The following is a 22,483-nucleotide window of genomic DNA, read 5'->3' on the forward strand; positions in this document are numbered from 1 at the left end:
TCTGCACTCTTATTTGTCCAAATATACCTCTGCTCATTGCAGCCAAAAAGTTCTATTTTAACTTCATCAGTCCACAGGACTTGTTTCCAAAATGCAACAGTCTTGTTCAGATGTTACTTTGCAAACTTTTGACACCAAATTTTGTGGTGAGGACACAGGAAAGGTTTTCTGTTGATGATTCTTCCATGAAGGTCATATTTGTGCAGGTGTCACTGCACAGTAGAACAGTGCACCACCACTCCAGAGTCTGCTAAGTCTTCCTGAAGGTCTTTTGCAGTCAAACGGGGGTTTTCATTTGCCTTTCTAGCAATCCTACGAGCAGTTCTTAGAAAGTTTTCTTGGTCTTCCAAGAACCTCCACCATTCCTGTTAACTGTTAATTTCTTAATTACATGACAAACTGCGGAAATGGCTACATAAAAAACGCTTCGCTATCTTCTTATAGTCTTCTCCTGTTTTGTGGGCATTACTTAATTTTCCGAGTGCTAGGTAGCTGCTTGGAGGAGCCCATGGCTGCTGATGTTGGGACAAGGTTTGAGGAGTCAGGGTATTTTAAGGCTTTGAAATTTGCATCACTTGGCCTTTCCTAATGATGACTGTGAGCAAGCCATAGCCCCAACAAACTAATTAAGGTCTGAGACCTTGGTAAAAATTATCTGAGAGCTCAAATCTCTTGGGATGCCTAAACATTTGCATGATGTTCCTTTCCTTTTTTTCACTCTAAAAACTAATCTTGCTTAAAATGTTGAAAAGAATGTTTCATTTTTAACTTTATGACTTTTGGAGATCAGTTCATCTTCTACTCACTTAACTATTTACAGTACAGAAATTTTGACCGGGGTGCGCGCGCGCGCGCACGCACACACACACACACTCCCCCTCCCCCTCCCCCTCCCCCTCCCCCTCCCCCTCCCCCTCCCCCTCCCCCTCCCCATCCCCCTCCCCCTCCCCATCCCCCTCCCCCTCCCCATCCCCCTCCCCCTCCCCATCCCCCTCCCCCTCCCCCTCCCCCTCCCCCTCCCCCTCCCCCTCCCCCTCCCCCTCCCCCCCCTCCCCCTCCCCCTCCCCCCCCTCCCCCTCCCCCTCCCCCCCCTCCCCCTCCCCCTCCCCCTCCCCCTCCCCCTCCCCGTCCCCCTCCCCGTCCCCCTCCCCGTCCCCCTCCCCGTCCCCCTCCCCGTCCCTCTCCCCCCCTCTCCCCCCCTCTCCCCCCCTCTCCCCCCCTCTCCCCCCCTCTCTCCCCCTCTCTCCCCCTCTCTCCCCCTCTCTCCCCCTCTCCCCCCCCTCCATCTCTATCAAATATTTGCGTCTGTGTTATAGTTGTATGTGTCAATATCTAGTACAAAAAATAGAATAGGAAATAGCGAGGTATTCTTCATGGGTTCAATGTCCATTCAGCAATTGGATGGCAGAGCAGAAGAAGCACTTTTTGAATCATTCGGCTTCTGTACTTCCTTCCTGATGGCAGCAATGAGAAAAAGGCATGCCCTGCGTGATGAGGGTCCTTAATGATGAATGCTCCCTAACCTGGTTTGTCAGGAGCTGCAGCTGGATGCACCTTTTGCAGGTGTAGTCATCAGGGACAACAGTGCTCGCACTGACTTCCCACATACTGCAAACGGAGCACTCAACTGCCCTAACTTCTGCCTTCATTACCTACTCCTAATCTAATTAGATTAATTAAAGGATCTTACCTCACCTGCAGTGAAGCTTGTACTGAGCCTCTGCTCGCTATTTAAATTCTCCCACTGACTTACACGTGCTTGCGCAGTTGTGCCCTGTTCAAACCGCCTCTGCCTGTTCTTGCAGAAGCCAGATTGAGCCGATTCGACCCATTCTGTCTCAGCCCTCTCCAACGATGGCCGCTGTGTATGGCGGTCTTCCTTTTTAAACCATTGGAGCGCTACGTCACGCGCCTACGCAGTCTAGCCTCTTTGCCTGTAGGGCTGCTCCTGGCCCACTCATATCACTCGACTGCAATTGACCCCTGTTCTCTAAGTAATTTACTCGGCACAAATCCTCTTGCCCACTTAATAAATTTGCCCGGCTGGCACCTACTGCTCAATTGATAAATTTACCCGTGACCACCACCTGCCCACTTAGTAAAATTTTGCATACCTTATACGAGTCTCCCGACGGATTCCTTCCCAATCCTGTCAAGGTTATGCGATCGGCCTTGGGCGAGAGACCGTACCTCCAAAGGAACTAACGGAGAGTGACAATAAGTCAGGTACCTATTGGTTGCCCGGTCGGTCTCCGTATTCCCCAGAGTGGTCCAGTCGCTTACTCAGCCCATCTGTTTGGCACGACCGATATTGGGATCCTGTTCATGATGCCAAATGTTAAAGTTGAATATGAATAAAACTCGGGAGACCAGCTTCTTAAAGTCTCCACAGTTTATTGTGTATTCTCCTGCAGGAGAATGAGACCCAGTTGTCAAAGGGAAGGCACGTAAGCACTGCCACCGTCTGACAAGTGGACTGACTCAGTCAGGTTACAGCCATCTGTTTATACATAGTAAGCCCCATATATTACTCTTGCAAGATGTTGTTTCAACTGGTATGTCCACCAAGTCTGTTGGTGCAAAACTTAATTACTTAGTTAAGAGTGTTCACTAGATCAAAGTTTTAATTACAGATGGATGTACTGTCCTGTCCTTAACAGTTATTCCCTTTGCAGGGTCCGGACTTAATTACAGACAGAGTTCATTCCTGTCCTTATCTGCAAGTCCTTCTTCCTTTACTCAAATGAGGGTACAATGTATGATGTTACCAGCTCTCAGTGTGTCTCTCTGCAAGCTGCAGTGAACTGGTAATGAGCCTGTCTTAGCTACCTGCTGGAGACTGAGTTTACTTCAGTACAAAAATTCCTATTCAGTCCCAATTGTTTTTTTAGCCAGAGGTTACATAGGTTCAAAATTATTTTTTTTTCATATACCCTCAATTCGTCTGGAGGGTTCAGGGGAAATATTTATGTCCAATATAGAAACTGGTGTTACCTGTGTGTATTGTGGTGATGCAAAAGTTGCTGAAGAGTTTTTACAAATGAGAAGAAGTGGAGTGATACTTGGAAATCTGACTTTTTAAAACATAATTTGGCAAGCAAACCGCACGTGGACAATGTGCAAAAGCTCTGGTGAGAAAATCCTTCAGTACCCTTTACAAGCGTGCTGCATGGTTTGTGTGAGAGTGCAGATGAACTCTATCAAACCTAGAGGTGATCAATGTTCTTATTGACAATGATTTGCTAGCCGTTCAAATGAAAACCACTCTGCAGAAAATTTACTGTGCACATGTCACTGGGTAAAATACATGCACAGTACAAGATTTATGTATACACTGGTCATTACAAATTAGAGGGGAGATTGGGGGGAAGGTGGGGAGATCTCGTGGCCTTGATGCCCTCATCTACAAGATGTGCATCCGGCTGCAGTTTGTAACCCTGCACTGTAAGGAGTTGGAATTTGAAATGGATGAATTCCGGATCATCCAGGAGTTGGAGGGGCTGATAGATTTGACATGAAGAGAGGTGAATTATACCCAAGGTGCAGGACACCGGAAACAGGTTGAGAGTCAGGAAGGGGAATGAGGTTAAATAGCGATCACAGAGTACTGTTGTTGCTGTCTCGCACAACAGATGGACTACTATAGAAATTGTTGGGGGGGTGGAATTACCTGGCAGAGTAAAGTCAAATGGGTGATAGGGGTTTTGTTAGTTAGGGGAACAGAACAAGAGGTAGGGCTTGCTAATACTAGTATGGGGGGGAGGAGGTGATGTGGTTAAAATAAGTTGTAGGGGAGATGGGAGCCATAATGACAGAATAGATAGTGGAGAGGGTGAATTGAATTAAATTGACTTTATTACATGAGGAGTAGAAACCTTTATGTTACGTCTCTATCTAAATGTGCAATCTGTAATTTATAATAAATAGTTTGTATATAGGACAGACAATAAAACAAGGAAATGCAATTGTATCAGCATGAATGAATCAGTCTGATTGGCCTAGCAGAAGATGTTGTCCCAGAAATGATTGGTCCTTTTGATGTGGGACCATTTCCTGAATGGCAGCAGCAGGAGCAGTGTGTGGTTCTGGTGAATTGGGTCCCCAATATCGTCTGGGTCCTTTCTACACAAGTATCTCTGTAAATGCCCTGAATAATGGGAAGTTCACATCTGCAGATGCGCTGGGTTGTCGGCACCAGTCTCTGCAGGATCCTGTGTTTAAGGGAAGTACAGTTACCACCCCAGGCAGTGATGCAGCCAGTCAGGATTCTCTCAATTGTCTCCGTGTAGAAAATTCTTAGGATTTCAAACCTCAGATAGAGTCAGCAATCAAATGGTTGAGCATGGTGCGATGAATATGCTGAGATGTGTATATCACAATGCAAGAAGCATTGTAGGAAATCCAGATGAACTCAGGACGGAATTATGATATTGTAGCCATTACTGGGACTTGGTTGCACCCAACAGTCTGAGGGATTTAGAGGAACAAATTTATATGGAGATCGCAGACCATGCCAAGAAACAAAAGGTTGATTCAGTAAATGATTTTAACTTTCCAAATATTGTCTGTGACTCTCAAACTGTAAAAGGACTAGATGGGGTAGAGTTTGTGAAATGTGCCCTTAATCAGTACGTAGAATTCCCGACATAGAGGTGTTCAATAAGCTGTTAGGAAATGAGCTAGGGCTGGTGACAGGAATCAGTGATCATAATGCCATGACATTCAAAGTAAATATGGAAAAAGAGAGGTCTGGTCCATGGGTTGAGATTCTAAATTAGAGAAAGTTCAATGTTGATGGTATCAGAAAGGACCTGCTAAGTGTGGTTTGGGACAAGCTGTATTCTGGCAAAGGAGTACTTGATAAGCAGGAAGCCTTCATAAGTGAAATTTTGAGGGTGTCTAGTTTGTATGTGCCAGCCAAAATAAAAGTTGAAAGGTAACTGGTGTAGGGAACCTTGGTGTTCAAGAGATATTGAGGCCCCATATATTTTGTTCCTGTAAATGCCTCAGACTGTTGGGTGCTACCAAGACTCATTAATGACTACAATATCACCATTCCACACCCTGAGCTCAGCTGACTTTTTTAATCATCTTCTGCTGGTTTCTAAAAGCTTCACAATAATTTTTGCTCTTCTGTTTGCACTCCCTTTGGCTTTTACGTTGGCTTTGGTTTCTCATTTCTGCCACGGTTGTGTCCTCCTGCCTTTCCAATACTTCCACTTCTTTGGGATGTATCGATCACTCTGCTCCCGAATTGCTCCCAGAAACTCCAGCCATTGCTGCTCCGTCATAATTCCTACCTTTGCCCTTCCAATCAAGTTTGACCAGCTTCTTTGTCATAGAAACATGGAGAGGTTCAGTTTGTAACAGGCTACATTTAAGCTGTCTAAAGCAACTACCAGCACCAGGACATCACCCTCCATACCCAGACTCCCATCCAAACTTCCTTTAAATGGTGAAACCGAGCTCGTTCCCACACTCTCACGACCATTTCAGTAAAGAGCCTTACCAAATGCTCCCGTTGAATTTTCACCTTCCCCACTTAAACGTGATCTCAGGTTGTAGTCCCACCCAACCTCAGTGGAAAAAGCTGTTGTCATTTACCGTCTCTATACCCTCATAATTTTGTATACTTCCAACAAATGCTCAAAGCAATGTATAATCTCCTTGTTTATGTTTGGAGCCTGTTTTTGGTCTATAAGATGATGAGGGGCATTGATGGTGTGGATAGCCAGAGGTTTATTCCCAAGGGTGAAATGGATAACACGAGGGGGCATAGTTTTAAGGTGCTTGGAAATAGATACCGAGGGGATGTCAGGGTAAGTTTTTTTCCACAGAAAGTGGTGGGTGCGTGGAATGCACTGCTGGCTATTTGTGTGAGAGTGTTTCAGTTACTGTGGGGCCAGGAACCCAAACGGCTCAGTGGAAACACGGAGTAATACCAATGGAGATAGTCAGACTGAGCCAGGTCACAGATTGGTGATGGCAGAAATGCCCCATTCTTATAGAGACAGGAAGAGCATCAGAGAGTTTGGTCATTCCAGTTACCAGCACTGTGCCCAGTTAGTTCTCTCTACAACTTGGGTTTAACTTCACTGTAACAGTGTTATGCTAGATTACACCTTGACAACTCAAGGGATCTCATCTGAAATGTTGTCTGACGTATTTTGTAAATCTTTTTACAGGTTAAAAATGAAAAGGAATTTATCTGTGGGAATTTCGAACAGGACACGCCAGTTTTGCTGTCTCTGTCCAGATATTTAAGAAGTGGAGCAAGGAATTCACTCGATCATCCTTCCTGCTCAGACTGTGGGGAGGGATTCACTCGATCATCCTTCCTGCTCAGACTGTGGGGAGGGATTCACTCGGCCATCTGACTGACTGGCACGCCTGTCATTTTACACAGGGGGAATCCCATTCATCTGCTCAGGCAGTGTGAATGGATACAAATAGTCATATCAACTGAAGGTGCCTCAGCAAGTTCACACTGCACAAGGCCATTCACCTGTTCTGTGGGTGAGAAGGGATTCAGTTGTTCATCCCACTTGTGGACACACCGGTTAGTTCACACTGGGCAGAGGCTGGTCATTTGCTGAACTTGTGGGGAAGGATTCACTCGGTCATCTGACCTAATGGCTCAGCAGAGAGTTCAAACCAGGGAGCAGCCATTCACCTGCTCGGATTGTGGGAAGGGATTCACTTGCTCATCTAAACTGACAGTACATCAGAGAGTTCACACTGGGGAGAGGCCGTTCACCTGCTCAGACTGTGGGAAGGGATTCACTTGCTCATCCCAACTGAAGGTACATCAGAGAGTTCACACTGGAGAGAGGCCGTTCACCTGCTCAGTCTGTGGGAAGGGATTCACTCAGTTATCTCATTTGGACGTACATCAGCGAGTTCACACTGGGGAGAGGCCGTTCATCTGCTCAGACTGTGGGAAGGGATTCACTCAGTTATCTCATTTGGAGGTACATCAGCAAGTTCACACTGGGGTGAGGCCATTCACCTGCTCGGACTGTGGGAAGGGATTCACTCAGTTATCTCATTTGAAAGTACATCAGCGAGTTCACACTGGAGAGCGGCCATTCACCTGCTCGGACTGTGGGAAGGGATTCACACGATTATCTCATTTGGAGGTACATCAGCGAGTTCACACTGGGGAGAGGCCATTCACCTGCTCGGATTGTGGGAAGGGATTCACTCAGTTATCTCATTTGAAAGTACATCAGCGAGTTCACACTGGGGAGAGGCCGTTCACTTGCTCGGACTGTGGGAAGAGATTCAGTCAGTTATCCCACATACAAGCACACCGGTCAATTCACACTGGGGAGTGGCCATTCACCTGCTTAGAATGTGGGAAAGGATTCAGTCAGTCATCCCAACTACTGAGACACCGGTCAGTTCACACTGGGGAGATGCCGTTCACCTGCTCATATTGTGGGATGGGATTCACTTTGTCATCTGAACTGAAGGTACACCAGCGAGTTCACACTGGGGAGAGGCCGTTCACCTGCTCAGAGTGTGGGATGGGATTCCCTCGGTCAGCCCAACTGAAGGTACATCAGCATGTTCACACTGGGGAGAGGCCGTTCACCTGCTCAGACTGTGGGAAGGGATTCCCTCGGTCAGCCCAACTGATGGTACATCAGAGAGTTCACACTGGGGAGAGGCCGTTCACCTGCTCAGACTGTGGGAAGAGATTTACTCGGTTATCCCACATGCAAGCACACCGGTCAGTTCACACTGGGCACTGGCGATTCACCTGCTCAGAATGTGGGAAAGGATTCACTCAGTCATCGGACCTCCTGGCACACAAGTCAGTTCACACTGGGGAGAGTCCATTCACCTGCTCGGACTGTGGCAAGGGATTCACTTGTTCATCCCAACTGAAGGTACATCAGAGAGTTCACACTGGGGAGAGGCCGTTCACCTGCTCAGTCTGTGGGAAGGGATTCACTTGCTCATCCCACCTACACAAACATCAGCGAGTTCACACTGGGCACTGGCGATTCACCTGCTCAGAATGTGGGAAGGGATTCAATTGGTCATCCAGCCTACAAGCACACCAGCGAGTTCACACTGGAGAGAGGCCGTTCACCTGCTCAGTCTGTGGGAAGGGATTCACTTGCTCATCCCACCTAAAGAAACACCAGCGAGTTCACACTGGAGAGAGGCCGTTCACCTGCTCAGTGTGTGGGAAGGGATTCACTTGCTCATCCCACCTAAAGAAACACCAGCGAGTTCACACTGGCTAGAGGCCGTTCATCTGCTGTAAATGTGGGAAGAGATTCACTCAGTCATCTAACCTTATGTAACTCCCGCTTAAGCTGACAGCATATTATTGGAGGTGATCCGGGCCAGACTTCATTTGAGTGGATGCTGCGTGATGTGCCCCCTGTTACGGATCAGTACCCCAAAATGAAAAACGGTACAGAATGTGTGATCAAACGATTGAGCTTTATAATTCTTACTTTGACTATAGGGTTAGTGAAGAAAACAAAAAATAGAAAAATAGCTCACTCTCTCTAGTCGCATCTTCTCATCTCTCCCTGGATAAAGACCATGAAAATCTCTCTTCCAGACTCACAAGAAAGAACAACATTTCTGTCATTGGATAGCCCCCATTCCAAAACCCTGTTCTTTTCATCGGGACAAGAAGTGCAGCATCAGAGCTAAACCCTGAAGGAAGACAGTTTTTATAAAAAAAACTTTCTTCAGTACAAGAAGGGTGAGACTGCAGAGGCCCGTGTGACGTAGACAGGACAGTGTGGAGAGTTTAAAAAAGAAGACCACCCTATACAGCAGGCAGCAGAGTGCAGGTCTTTGGCTCAAAGGGTTTAGGCGGTAATGGGAAGAGGCGAGTGCAAGGCATCAATTCTCTTTTTTCCCCTTGATGAAACGGCCTGGACAGACGAAGGAACAGCAGGGCTCACACAGCTAACAGTATGAGCTAACGGTTTAAAAAGTTCATGTGTTTGGCGAGGTAAGTGGTTGGGTAGGCTTATTTTTCATTATTTCATTCTTGTAGAATTAAGTAGCATGTCTACAAGATTTGTGCTTTGTTCGGGGTGTCAGATGTGGGAATCCTGGGAGACCTGCAGCCTCCCTGATGGCCACATCTGCACCAGGTGCACCGAGATGCAGCTCCTCAGAGACCGTGTTAGGGAACTGGAGCTGCAGCTTGATGACCTACTGCTTATTAGGGAAAGTGAAGAGGTGATAGTCAGGAGCTACAGATAGGTAGTGATCCCTAGGTTACAGGGGTCAGAAAATTGTGTGACTGTCAGGAGAGGGAAGGGAAAATAGTGGAGAGCACCCCTGTGACTGTCCCCCTCAGGAACAAATATATTGTTTTAGACGCTGTTGACGGGGATGATCTGACAGGGAAAGGCCACGGTGACCGGGAGTCTGGCACTGTTGTGCAGGACAGAAGGAGGGAGAAGAGTATTGTGGTAGTCATAGGGGATTCCGTAGTGAGGGGAACGGACAGGAGATTCTGTAACCATGATAGAGATACCCGCTTGGTGGGTTGCCTCCCAGGTACCAGGGTACGGGATGTCTCGGATAGGGTCCAAAATATCCTGAAGGGAAACGTTGAGCAGCCATCTGTCTTGGTACATGTTGGTACCAATCACATAGATAGGAAAAGGGAGGAGGTCCTGAAGAGAGATTTCTGGGAATTAGGAAGGAAGCTGAGAAGTAGGACTTCCAGGGTAGTAATCTCAGGATTGCTACCTGGGCCACGTGCTAGCGAGGGCAAGAATAGTAGGATCAGGCAGATGAATGTGTGGCAGAGAGACTGGTGCAGGGGGCAGGGTTTCAGATTCTTGGATCATTGGGATCTCCTCTGGGGGAAGTATGACCTTTTGAAAAAGGACGGGTTACACCTGAACCCGAAGGGGACCAATATCTTGGCAGGAGAGTTTAATAGAACTGTTATAGGGGGTTTAAACTAATTTGGCAGGGGGTTGGGAACGGGAATGATAGAGCAGAGGAGAGGCAAAACAGAAATAGATCTAAGATAGTGAGTAGTAAGGATGTCAGGAAGGACAGGCATGGAATGGGGCAAATTTTTCAGCCATTGGGATGAGTTGCAGTGCAATAAAGTTGCAGTGAAGTAAAAGCAAAAAGTACCAAATAATGGACTTAAGGTGTTTTTTAAATGCGCACAGTATTCGGAATAAGGTGGATGATCTTGTCGTACAGCTACAGATTGGCAGGTATGATATTGTGGCCATCACTGAGATGTGGCTAAAGGGTGCATGTCTCTGGGAGCTGAACGTCCAAGGATGCGTGGTGTATTTGAAGGATAGGCAGGTAGGCAGAGGGGGTGGCGTGGCTTTATTGATAAGAAACGATATTAAATCATTAGAGTTGACATAGGCTCGGAAGGTGCAGAAACTTTATGGATTGAGCTAAGAAATTGCAGGGGTAAATGGACCCTGATGGCAGTTATATACAGGCCTCCTAACAGCTGCAGTGATGTGAACTACAAATTACTACAGGAAATAGAAAAGGCTTGCCAGAAGGGCAGTGTTTTGATAATTGTAGGGGATTTTAACATGCACGTGGATTGGGAAAATCAGGTTGGCACTCGATCTCAAGAGAGAGAATTTGTAGAATATCTACGAGATTTTTAGAACAGCTTGCTGTTGAGCCCACTAGGAGATCAGCTGTACTGGATTGGGTATTGTGTAATGAACCAGAGGTGATTAGAGAGATTGAGGTGAAGGAACCCTTAGGAGTCAGTGATCATAACAAGATTGAGTTCACTGTGAAATTTGAGAAAGAGAAGCCGAAATCTGACGTGGAGGAAGGGCAGTGGCATGAGAGAGGAACTGGCGAAAGTTGACTGGAAAGGGACACCAGTTGGAAGGACGGCGGAGTAGCAATGGCTGGAGTTTATACGGGAGGTGAGGAAGGTGCAAGATAGATATATTCCAAAAAAAGAAATTTTCGAGTGGAAAAAGGTTGAAACCATGGTTGAAAAAAGAAGTAAAAGCCAAAATAAAAGGAGAGGGCAATTAAGGAAGAAAAAATTAGTGGGAAGACAGGATTGGGAAGTTTTTAAAAGCTTTCAAAAGGAAACTAAGAAGGTCATTAAGAAGGAAAAGATAAATTATGAAAGGAAGCTAGCAAATAATATCAAAGAGGATGCTAAAAGCTTTTTCATGTGTATTAGGAGTAAAAGACAGGTGAGAGTAGATATAGGACCGATAGAAAATGATGCTGGAGAAATTGTAATGGGAGATAAGGACATGGCAGAGGAACTGAACGAGTATTTTGCATCAGTCTTCACCGAGAAAGACATCAGCTGTATACCGGGCACTCAAGGGTGTCAGGCAAGAGAAATATGCGTAATCACAATTACGACAGAGAAAGTACTCAGGAAGCTGAATATTCTAAGGGTAGATAAATCTCCTGGACCAGATGGAATGCATCCTTGTGTTCTGAAGGAAGTAGCTGTGGAGATTGCGGAGGCATTAGCAATGATCTTTCAAAAGTCAAGAGATTCTGCTCTCGTTCCGGAGGACTGGAAGATTGCAAATGTCACTCCGCTATTTAAGAAGGGGGCAAGGAAGCATAAAGGAAATTATAGACCTGTTAGCTTGACATCAGTGGTTGGGAAGTTGTTGGAGTCGATTGTCAAGGATGAGTTTACGGAGTACCTGGAGGCTTTTGACAAGATAGGCAGAACTCAGCATGGTTTCCTTAAAGGAAAATCCTGCCTGACAAGCCTAGTGCAATTTTTTGAGGAAATTACAAGTAGGCTAGGCAAGGGAGATGCAGTGGATGTTGTGTATTTGTATTTTCAGAAGGCCTACATTTCCCATGGTGGGGGAGTGTAGTACGAGAGGGCATGACTTAAGGATTAAAGGGCGCCCATTCAGACCAGAGGTGTGAAGAATTTTTTTTAGCCAGAGGGTGGTGAATTATTGGAATTTATTGCCACGGTCAGCAGCAGAGGCCAAGTGATTGGGTGTATTTAAGGCAGGGATTGATAGGTATCTGAGTAGTTGGGGCATCAAGGGATATGATGAGGTGGGGAAGTGGGACTAAAGGGGAGATTGGTTCAGCTCATGAAAAAATGGCAGAGCAGACTCGATGGGCCGAATGGCAGACTTCTGCTGCTTTGTCTTATGGTCTTATCTCTCGTCGTAACCTAAATGTTGCTACAGAGAAACCATTAGCTCAGCAGTGAAATATTACAGAGAGGCCATTACATTAGCAGTGAATCCTTACAGCATGTTACACTAGTGACACATTAACAGGTACACAATGTGAGAAAATTTCATTAAGCTGCATGCTGTGTATTTGTCGATCACCATTGCTGAATGCAAACTTGAGAGTGACTGTCGGTGCTGAACTCTGCAATTATTGCTGCTGCTCACCACACCCAGTTCTGCACCCTGGTCACTGGGCATGGGAGGAGTTTCTTCTGCTGCACATTCACCTTTAATGGGACTAGACTTTAATATTCTAAATCTGAGACAAATAAATCAGTTGTGTTTTAAACTCTGTCTCTGGTACTTAAGTGGATCAGTCTTGAATTTATGGTGCCTTAATGAAGTTATGGTAGTCGTTCATGAGTTTGTATTTTAAAGCAAGATTTTGGTGAATGATATTTACCACTTGATTGTACCTGCATAAGAAATCAGATTGAATTAAACTGCTGCAGGATCCTGGAATGTATTGGATTGTGGCTGGTTTCTCTTGGCATCGTCTGCATTTATTGCCTTGTTTGTGTTAATCTCAGTGGGCTTGAATGTAAGTAGTCTTTTCTAGTTCTTATTTATTGTTGTAAATTTCACTGATTGAAATTGAACCAAGATATTTTTATTAAAAAAAAGTCAATGACGGTATTGATGAAAGTGTATTGCCTTTGTTGTATTTGTTTACGATTCAGCTCTGCTTGGCAGGTTCTTTTTAAGCCTTGAACTAAATTTTGTCAATGTTTTTCCCTATTTTGCATTACCTTCTATTTTCTTTGCTTGTTGATATTCCAGATACGTGGGTATCGAGTCCCGATGAAGGGTCTTGGCCTGAAATGTTGATTCCCATCCATAGTTGCTGCATAACATGTTGAGCTCCTCCAGCACTTTGTGTGTAGTTCTCTAGATTTCTACCATCTGCAGGTCCTCTTGCTTCCCAGATACTGATACGTTTCTTGAAAGAACAGGCCATGAACAAGCTGATTGTGAGGTTGTGTGGCTCTGTTGGTAAAATATTAAATAAAATCATTAGAAAGAGGTATCATAGGGTTGGTAGGTGTAGAATCTGTGGGTAGAATTAAGGAACAGCAAATGTAAAGAAAATTCCCTGACAGGAATTTCCAAACAGTAGTAAGTATGTGGTCCACAAATTCCAATGGATATAGAAAATGCATGCCAAAAAGGGCAATGTTACAATAGTCATGGGGGATTGTCATGCAGGTGGTTAGGAAAATTAGGATGGTGTTTGTCTCGAGGAGGAATTCCTAGAATGCCCACAGGATGCTTTTTTAGAGCAGCTCATGTTTGAGCCCACTTGGGGATCAACGATTCTGGATTGGGTGTTGTAATGAACCGGAATTAATTAGATCACTTAAGTTCAAAGAACCCTTATGGGTAAGTGATCTTAATATGATCAAATTCACCCTGATGTTAGAGACGGAGAAAATATGGTCAGATGTGGAATAAAAAGAATTAGAGAGGCTTGAAAGAAAAATTGGTCAACATTGATTTGAAAAGAACACAGGCAGGGATGAAAACAGCAGGAATGGCTGGAATTTCTTGAAGCAATTCGGATGGCAGGATATATACATCAGAAAGAGGAAGTAATATTCTAAAGGTAAGCTGACAAAACCATGGCTGATAAGAGAAACCAAAGACAACATAAAAACCAAGAGAGAGCAGAGAGCAAAAATTACTCGAAAGTTAGATGATTGGCAAGCTTTTAAAAACCAACAGAATGCAACCAAAATAATGAAGAAGGAAATGATAGAATACATAGGTGATCTAGCCAGTAATATTAAAGAGGATACCAGCTTTTTCTTCAGGTACACCTAGTGTAAAAGAGAGGCAGAAGTGGCTATCAGATGACTGAAAAATGATGCTGGAGAGTTCCTAACGGGGTGGGGGTGCAAGGTGATGGCAGATGAACTGAATAAGTATTATACAACATCCTTATCTGTGGAAGGCACTGGCAGGAATATGGAAGTCCCAGATGTCAGTGGTCAGAATGTGTAAAGTTATGTTACTCGGGCGAAGGTTGTTGAGGAACAGATGGTTTGAAGGTACATAGATCATCTGGACAAGATGGTGTACACCCCAGAGATCTGAAAGAGGTGGCTTAAGAGATGTGGAGGCATTAGCAATGATCTTTTGAGAATCGCTAAGAAATTATATCCTAAGTAGTTCCTTCACTAATCTCCCTCTCCCAGTTTCACCTATCACCTACCACTTCTTCCACCGCTTTCACCCTCACACTTCTTCCTCTGACGTCTCATCTGTTGTTTTCCCAGTCCTGATGAGGGGTCTCAGCCTGAAATGTCGACTGTTTACTATTTCCCATGTACAGTTGAAGTCAGAAGCTTACATACACTTAGGTTGAGGTCATTAAGACCCATTGTTTGACCACTCCAGATTTCATTTTAGCAAAGTATAGTTTTGGCAAGACATTGAGGATATCTACTTTGTGAATGACAAAGGTAATTTCTCCAACGATTGTTTACAGATTATTTCACTTTTAATTGGCGATATCACAATTCCAGTGGGTCAGAAGTTTACAAGCAAAATCAAAAGAAATCAGCCAAGACCTCTGAAAAATAAAATTGTGGACCTCCACAAGTCTGCTTCATCCTTGTGAGCAATTTCCAAATGCCCGAAGGTACCACATTCAGCTGTACAAACAATAGTACACAAGTATATACATCTTGGGACCATGCAGCCATCATACCGCTCAGGAAGGAGATGCATTTTGTCTCCTAGAGATGAATGTACCTTGGCACGAAATGGGTAATGTGTAAATCAATCCCAGAACAACAGCAAAGGGCCTTGTGAAGATGCTGGAGGAAACAGGTAGACAAATATCTATATCCACGGTAAAATGAGTCCTATATCAACATAACCCGAAAGGCTGCTCAGCAAGGAAGAAGCCACTGCTCCAAAACCGCCATTAGAAAGCCAGACAGCAGTTTGCAAGTGCACATGGGGATTTTTTGGAGAAATGTCCTCTGGTCTGACAGAAAAAATTGAACTGTTTGGCCATAATGACCACCGTTGTGTTTGGAGGAAAAAGAGTGATGCCTACAAGCCAAAGAATGCCATCCCAAATGTGAAGCATGCGGGTGGCAGCATCATGTTGTGGGGATGCTTTGCTGCAGGAGGGAATGGTGCACTTCACGAAGTAACGTTTGTAGATGGCATCATGAGGAAGGAAAATTATGTGGATATATTGAAGCAACATCTCAAGACATCAGCCAAGAAGTTAAAGCTCGATTGCAAATGAGTCTTCCAAATTGACAATGACCCTGAGCATACCTCCAAAGTTGTGGCAAAGTTATTTCAGGAGAACAAAGTCAAGGTATTGGAGTGGCCATCACAAAGCCCTGACCTCAATCCGATAGAAAATTTGTGGGTCGAACTGAAAAAGCATGTGTGAGCAAGGAGGCCTACAAACCTGACTCAGTTACATCAGTTCTGTCTGGAGGAATGGAACAAAATTCCAGCAACTTACTGTGAGAAGCTTGTGGAAGGCTGGCCAAAACGTTTGACCCAAGTTAAAGAACTTAAAGGCAATGCTACCAAATATTAACAAAGTTTATGTAACTTCTAACCTACTGGGAATGTGATGAAAGAAATAAAAATGGAAATAAATCATTCTCTCTGCTATTATTCTGAGATTTCACATTCTTAAAATAAAGTAGTGATCCTAACTGACCTAAGACAGGGTATGTTTCCTGGGATTAAATGTCAGCAACTGTGAAAAACTGTGTTTCTATGTATTTGGCTAAGGTGTATGTAAACTTCTGACTTCAACTGTATGTACGAGTTGGTCGCTCATTTCTGATTCTGGCAAAAATGTCCAAATTCTACTTTTAGCAAATACTCCATTACAAATAAGCAGGGAAAAAAAATCTCCTTGACGTGCTCTCTCAAATCGCCAACATGCTTATTGTGATAGGACAGTAGGATCTGCACACAGTAAATCAAATCTTTACAAAATATAGCTTTACACGGCTGCAACCTATCTTCCCGTTTTCTAAAACCAGTGTCCAGTCTGCGTAAATGAGCATACCATATGCCTTCATTGCTAACCTCTTCTGCTGTCGCTTTCAACATGCTGTAGAACTGGGATGCACAAGATGGCAATGTATAATAACGTTCCTCAGCATCCTGCCATTTGCAACACACACCCACATTTCATTTCACTGCACAAAGTTTAACAACTGAAAGTGTCTGAATTGAATTCCAGGTGCAATGAAGCTCGGTGTAGCAATGGCTATGAGCACAAAGGCAACAAATTGCTGAAGCCAGTCTATTCAATCACGCTAATCATTTTCACCTGTATTAACTCTGTCCCAACTTTCCCTAGATTATTTAAACAGACAACAGAATGGAAGCACACAATTGCCACCCCTCCACCCCGCCCCGCCATTGACAAAGATTAAAAATGCTGCACAACACGTAGCACCACGCTCAGGAATCGCTTCTTTCTGGTTTGCACAATGAAGAACTTCTGACCTTACTATCTTCCTCCCTGGGGTGTTTGATATAGAGAAGTACAGTGCACGAAGATGGTTGACCCTTTCATCTGCTTCAAAATCAATGCACCCTTTTCTCTTCCACATAGAACTCAATTTTTGTCCATTTTTGTTCTTTTATAAGATAAATAACCTATTATATGTGTTTCTACAAAAATCCTGGCGTCCTGTTCCACGCACCCACTTCTCTCGCTCCGTTAAAAAAAGCCTCTGAGAACCCACCTCTACGTTCCTCCACACCTGCTATACCTCCATTTCCATCATTGAAATAGTGTCTATCCATTCGGTCTGTGCACGACATGTCTCTCACAAAGCCATGATCTCCAATTGGCCTACCTTTCTCCCAAGGTACTTAAATCCTACATCCAAGAATCCGCTCCAATACTTGCAAACCAACAACCAGACCATAAGATAACGCAGCAAATGTAGCCATTGGATCCAATAGAGACTGCTGCGCCATTTCATCCTGGTTGATCCATTCTCTCTCAGGCTCAATCTCATGCTTTCTCCCTGTATCCCTTCATGCCCTAAGTAATCAAGAGGTTATCAACCTTTGTCTTAAATGTAGCCAATGACCTGACCGCTACAACGTGTGGCAACAAATTCCATTCAGGATATTTCTCAAAATCACATTCCTTTATTCTGAGGCAGTGTCGGCTAGTCTCATACTCCACGACCATAGGAACAGCCTCTGCACATCCTCTCTATTAAGGCTATTGATACACTTCTCTGAGGTCACTCATCATTTTTCCAATTTCCAGGGAGTAGAGGTCAAGTGCCATAAAACGCTCCTCATATGAGAATTCGTTCAATATTTGAATCATGTTTGTTAACCTCCTTTGAGCCCTTTAGAATGTTAGCACATCACTTCTTAGATTAGGGTAAGAAAAACTGGCGCAGATGGGGACATCGAAACTCGACTCGACGAGCAAAAGTTTCAGCTACATGAGAAATTATCAACCAAAAAACAGATAATGAAATTTTGGTCTAATATCTGGTCAAACAGGGTGACACGCAATCCAGAAGTCGGCTGGCCTAGGGAACACAAAGAAAGCACACACACGGTTGGAAAATAATGTGAAAACCCAAAGTTAAATCCATTTGCTAAATGTGGTTATAAGAAATAGCAACAACTGGAAATGTACTGGCACTGATTGCATTCATAATTATTCGAATGAAACTTTAGTTTGCTTTGCCCTTCTTTGGAAAAATATTGGGAAGACATTTTTTGAGGTTATTTCAACAATTTTGAGTATTGATTTACATCCATCTTATTACTTAGAAGTTAGAAAATTAGAAGAGTCACTTTTGATCCTATTTATTCAACACTTTCACTTGATGTAACTTGACTGATTCCGAATGCTTTTTATTCTGGGGTTTTTGCAAGCCATCATTTCCTGTTGTGCAAGTGAAACCAAAGCACACATAGTCATCATTCCATTTCCTTCTTTCTGACATGATGAAGGGTTAAGGGTAAAGAGAAAACTAGGAGCTAATATGAGAAAAACTATCTGCGGTTACGCCAAGATAAATTGTCAGGTGGAAATGCTACGGGGACACGACGTGACTTATTAGACTACTCTTTACTGAATTTACACACCTATTTCTGATGATTACTGGAGATATGAACTTCCATCACACGATTCAAAGTTCTCGGTGCTAAACGTGATACCTCAACTAACCCAATTCAAAATTATCAACGATTCAAGAAATAAAACCTTTGAAGAGGAATAAACCTTTGAAATTCAAAAACTTCTTTAATGCATTGAGACAAATACGAATGAATGACTTCAGCTACTTTTTATCAAAATGCGGCTTTTAAAAATTTTATAATTGAATTATTTACCTACTGTCTGCAGGTTTGGTTTTAACGTGAAGTCATTACTCGATGGTTGATTCGGGGTGTATAAAGATTTTGGCATTATGAGATGGTTTTTAACTCTGAGTTGTAACCTAGCTAACATTGATGAGACTCCTCAACTCTGAGGTGTAACTTCCAGGTAACACTGATGAGAATCCTCAACGCTGACTCAGGCAGCGGGAGACTGGAGTGAGTTTACGTCTCTCTCGACTCAGGCAGTGGGAGACTGGAGTGAGCTTGCGACAAACATTACTACCATTTCTCAAGGCACACTGGCAGCTGGCTGAGTGATGACTTGTGACTCGTCACTCAAGGACACAAGTCACTCTTTGTTGCACCCCCTGAAATTCCATCTCGCACCCCAGGTTGGGAACCCCTGCCTTATCAGGTCATCTCTCATCCTTCAGGACTCCAACCCACCACCTTGAACAGAAAGTTTTTCTTATCAAGACTTCCATGGAAATCAAAAGCTTTCCGGCTTCCTTTGACTGACCTGCTTTCCCTGCGATCATTAATATGTTCATACTCTTACAACATGTCTTGTCGACTTATGTTCCAGTTAATAAATGATTTGGTCTGCAGTCCTGTGGTTAAAAAAAATAACACAAATATATCACGTCCAGCACTTAGTTACATTATCAGACTTCTCTATTTAAAAAAATTGGTTTTGCACATTTCTGTGGAAATATCAGGCTCCTGACTGTTAAGTATCTGATTAAAACAATGAATAATGTACACCAGTCATAACAATCTGCAGCCAAGTTCCATCGTTAGGGGCAAGTTCCCTCTAGAACCGTCCACTTAGTGTGAACAGATACTTCATTCCATTTCTGAGCTCCTCTCAATTTTCTCTGTGGAAGTGTGTAGATGTACGTGTTGGTGCAGGTACTGAGGGATTTCATCATGAATCCAACTTGCTGTAGGATATATACTGAGGTATTCAAATATTTGTCTGTGTGAGAATAATTCTGCACTTGCCAGTTCATGGGGTGTATGACATTAGGAAACCACAGTATTATGGAATTGGCTGAAAGAACAAACAACAGAATTATGGACTTCCGCTGGTTCTTCAATTCTGGATCCTTCTGGTTCACGCTGTTGTTCTGGAGACTCCAACATTTGCCAAGATAATATGTCAGCCTTTTAAAAGGTTAAACAATAGAATTAAACAAATTGGTAATAGAGGAATTAAGATACTATCAAATAACTCGTAGTCTTTCCACGCTGGGGACGTTACATATTCAGATGTGTAGATGCAGTTATTTATTATGATCTCTGGCTCTACTATAAAGGAAAACAGGACTGACCTTGCAAAGCTCACTATAACAGTCACTAAAACCGCAGTCGTTGCTCTTTCCGTGCAGTACCGTTCACTTAACTTTTGACATGAAATTCCAACAAAACGATGGAAAGTGAGTCGGACTGTAAACCAAACGGAATAGTCCGTGATGGCTATACTGAGTACAAGTATCAGAGTGCAAATTGGATGAATAAACAAGAAATCAGCGTAGTTATAAATTCTATTACAGTGCAGCATGATAGCAGTGAAGATAGCCCTCATCAGATCCTCTGTTGCCATTCCCCCCAAGTAACCTGTGATGCATTTCGAGAGTCCACACTTTCCTCGAGAAAGGATGACAATCACCATTATATTAACTGTATGAAAAAGAAGAAACATGCAATCTCTTAGCGGAAAGTTGTTCATTAATTGTTCTATATTCCATTTTAAATTTTGTTCTCTTTCGAGTTCTGCTGCCCGTGTGCTGTTCACGTTAGTTTGGAATCAGAGGGTGGAAACTCAGTCAGTCAGGGTTACCCCGCTGCACAGCGGTTCACCCACTTTCCACGAGTTTGCAAAACAAAGAAATAAAAATACCTGAATCCCATCTATCATTGCAGGCAGAACATATGTCAGGGGTTATAGCTGCAGTCGAACAGTTGAATAGGTATATACATCAGTTGTAAAAACGCACATAGAAGCCAGCTATAGTGACTTAGTAAGAAAGCCAACCACCACAAGTACGGGAAAGTGTATGTTCACTATGTAGTAATTAGTTGGATATGCCATTTTCCATCTGAAGTGGTGATCAGTGGTACAGAATTTGCCGAGGAACACTTTATATCGTTGAGTCGTTCAATAAGCTTTTATGCAGCAAAAAGAAGGTTGTTGAGCTCATTAGTGTGACAACGTCGTCAACAACATCAGTTACAGTTCAATGAACAAATACCCTAGTTAAGTTTTGCTCATTGCGTCACTGTGCAATGATATTCGGTCCTTCAGGGATAGTACACAGATTTTATTGTTATATTGCTTGTTCAGCATTTCAAAAGAGTTGTTGAAAAATGTTTTCTGCATTAAGATTTTAATTTCTTATACTGAATTTTGTACCCAAATTCCAAATACAAACAGGTCACCAGGGACATAATAGGAACAGACGCAGTCAACCATGTTCAGACAAACGGATTTAGTGCTTTCAAAACCATTCCTGTACCTGATCCTGGCCTTTCTGTCCACACCTTCACAATGTTAATTCTACCATACCATCCCCTACTGAAAATAGAGAAACCAGTCAATAGGACGATCTCTGTGTTGGTTAATGAGGCGTTCTCTATGCTTTAGTTTTACCTTGAATTTATTATTTGGCAGATGTTCAAAGGGCTGGCACAAATCGGGGAGACACAAACATCAAAGGATAGGCCTCATCTGTCGCCAGCTGTATCAGTACGTGTGGAGACGACTACGTGTGAAGTGTTGGTTACTCATGAACAATCATCTCATATCCCAACCCATTAACAGAGCTGACAGGAGACTTGAAGAGAAAATGGATATCTGGGCAATTGGTACGATAAAATGGGTAGATTGAAATGTGTGTATTTTAATTCTCAGAATAATATGGGTAAAAGTGAGGAAATTGAAATATGGATCAGGACATGATTTTGTGGCCGTCGCATAGACTTAGTTGAGAGAGGGAAATGAACGGGTGCTTAATACCGCAGATAATCTACTTAAAAGGTTACTGGGGGTGGTCTGTCGTACTGATCAGGGTCAATACCACACCTACACTCAGTAGGGACATAATGATGCCTCGGACACTGAGTCTTTGCTGATAAAATCCAAAAAAGGGTGCATTCACTCTGATCATATTTTACTACAGGCACCCCAATAGCCAGTGGGAGATTAAGGAAAATCCATGCAGGCAGATTAAGGAGAGGTGGAAAGACCATAGGGTTTTTCACACGGAAGCCGTCAGCTTTCCTAATTAAAACTGGCAAGTTCTCAGTGCCGGTGTCTTAGCTGGGAAGGAGTCTTGTAGCTGTTACGGTCGGTCTCTGGCATCAATAAATATAGAATTCAGTCAGGATTTTTTTTATAAACAAGTATAATCATTTATTAAACTCTGAATAAAAATAATGAAAAATAAGCAAACGACTAACAACGTGAAGTTAATAGCTATTCAGATCTTTAACAGCAGGCGACAAATGGAACAGTTCTTAAAGTAGTAAATTTGAAAACAATCTTAAAGTGGTACATTAGAAATGCCCAAGTATTTTATACATTCAATTAGGAGAGACTTCCCTGAAAAGCAGAATTCCTTGAAGTAACGACGACCTGCGGATTGCAGCCGAGGCACTCCTTGTCTGAAGGATTCCCGACGAAGGAAATAAAACAGCTTAAAGGAACTGACCTTCTCCTGGAGTATGAGCACTGCAGAAAACCTTCCTGCTCTTGCAGGGGCCATCTCAGAATGCAGGTCACTTTTCTGGGACGAAGACTCAATAAGGTTGATCTTTAACAAAACCGCCGATGACACCAACTTTACTCAATCCTTCAGGCTCCCGTACTTCGGTAAAGTCTTCATTCTCTGACTATACTG

At 43.5% G+C, this 22,483-nt stretch overlaps 1 protein-coding gene across 5 annotated transcripts in view; it reads left to right on the forward strand.

Moving 5' to 3' along the window:
- The window catches only part of LOC132394096 (gastrula zinc finger protein XlCGF57.1-like), a 35,389-nt gene extending 13,953 nt beyond the window's left edge, over window positions 1-21,436 (forward strand). For 4 of the 5 annotated variants that reach the window (XM_059969840.1, XM_059969856.1, XM_059969848.1 and 1 more), the window contains exon 3: window positions 6,186-11,682. In XM_059969840.1, the coding sequence (XP_059825823.1) occupies window positions 6,633-8,258 (1,626 nt within the window). In that variant the 5' untranslated portion in view covers window positions 6,186-6,632 and the 3' untranslated portion in view covers window positions 8,259-11,682. Of the gene's footprint in view, window positions 1-6,185; window positions 11,683-21,255 lie in introns of those variants that run through there. The other variant, XR_009512176.1, reaches the window with a different exon arrangement.
- The last annotated feature ends 1,047 nt before the right edge of the window (window positions 21,437-22,483 follow it).

The sequence above is a fragment of the Hypanus sabinus genome, chromosome 1 (genome assembly GCF_030144855.1).
Source record: "Hypanus sabinus isolate sHypSab1 chromosome 1, sHypSab1.hap1, whole genome shotgun sequence".
NCBI classification, from domain to species: domain Eukaryota; kingdom Metazoa; phylum Chordata; class Chondrichthyes; order Myliobatiformes; family Dasyatidae; genus Hypanus; species Hypanus sabinus.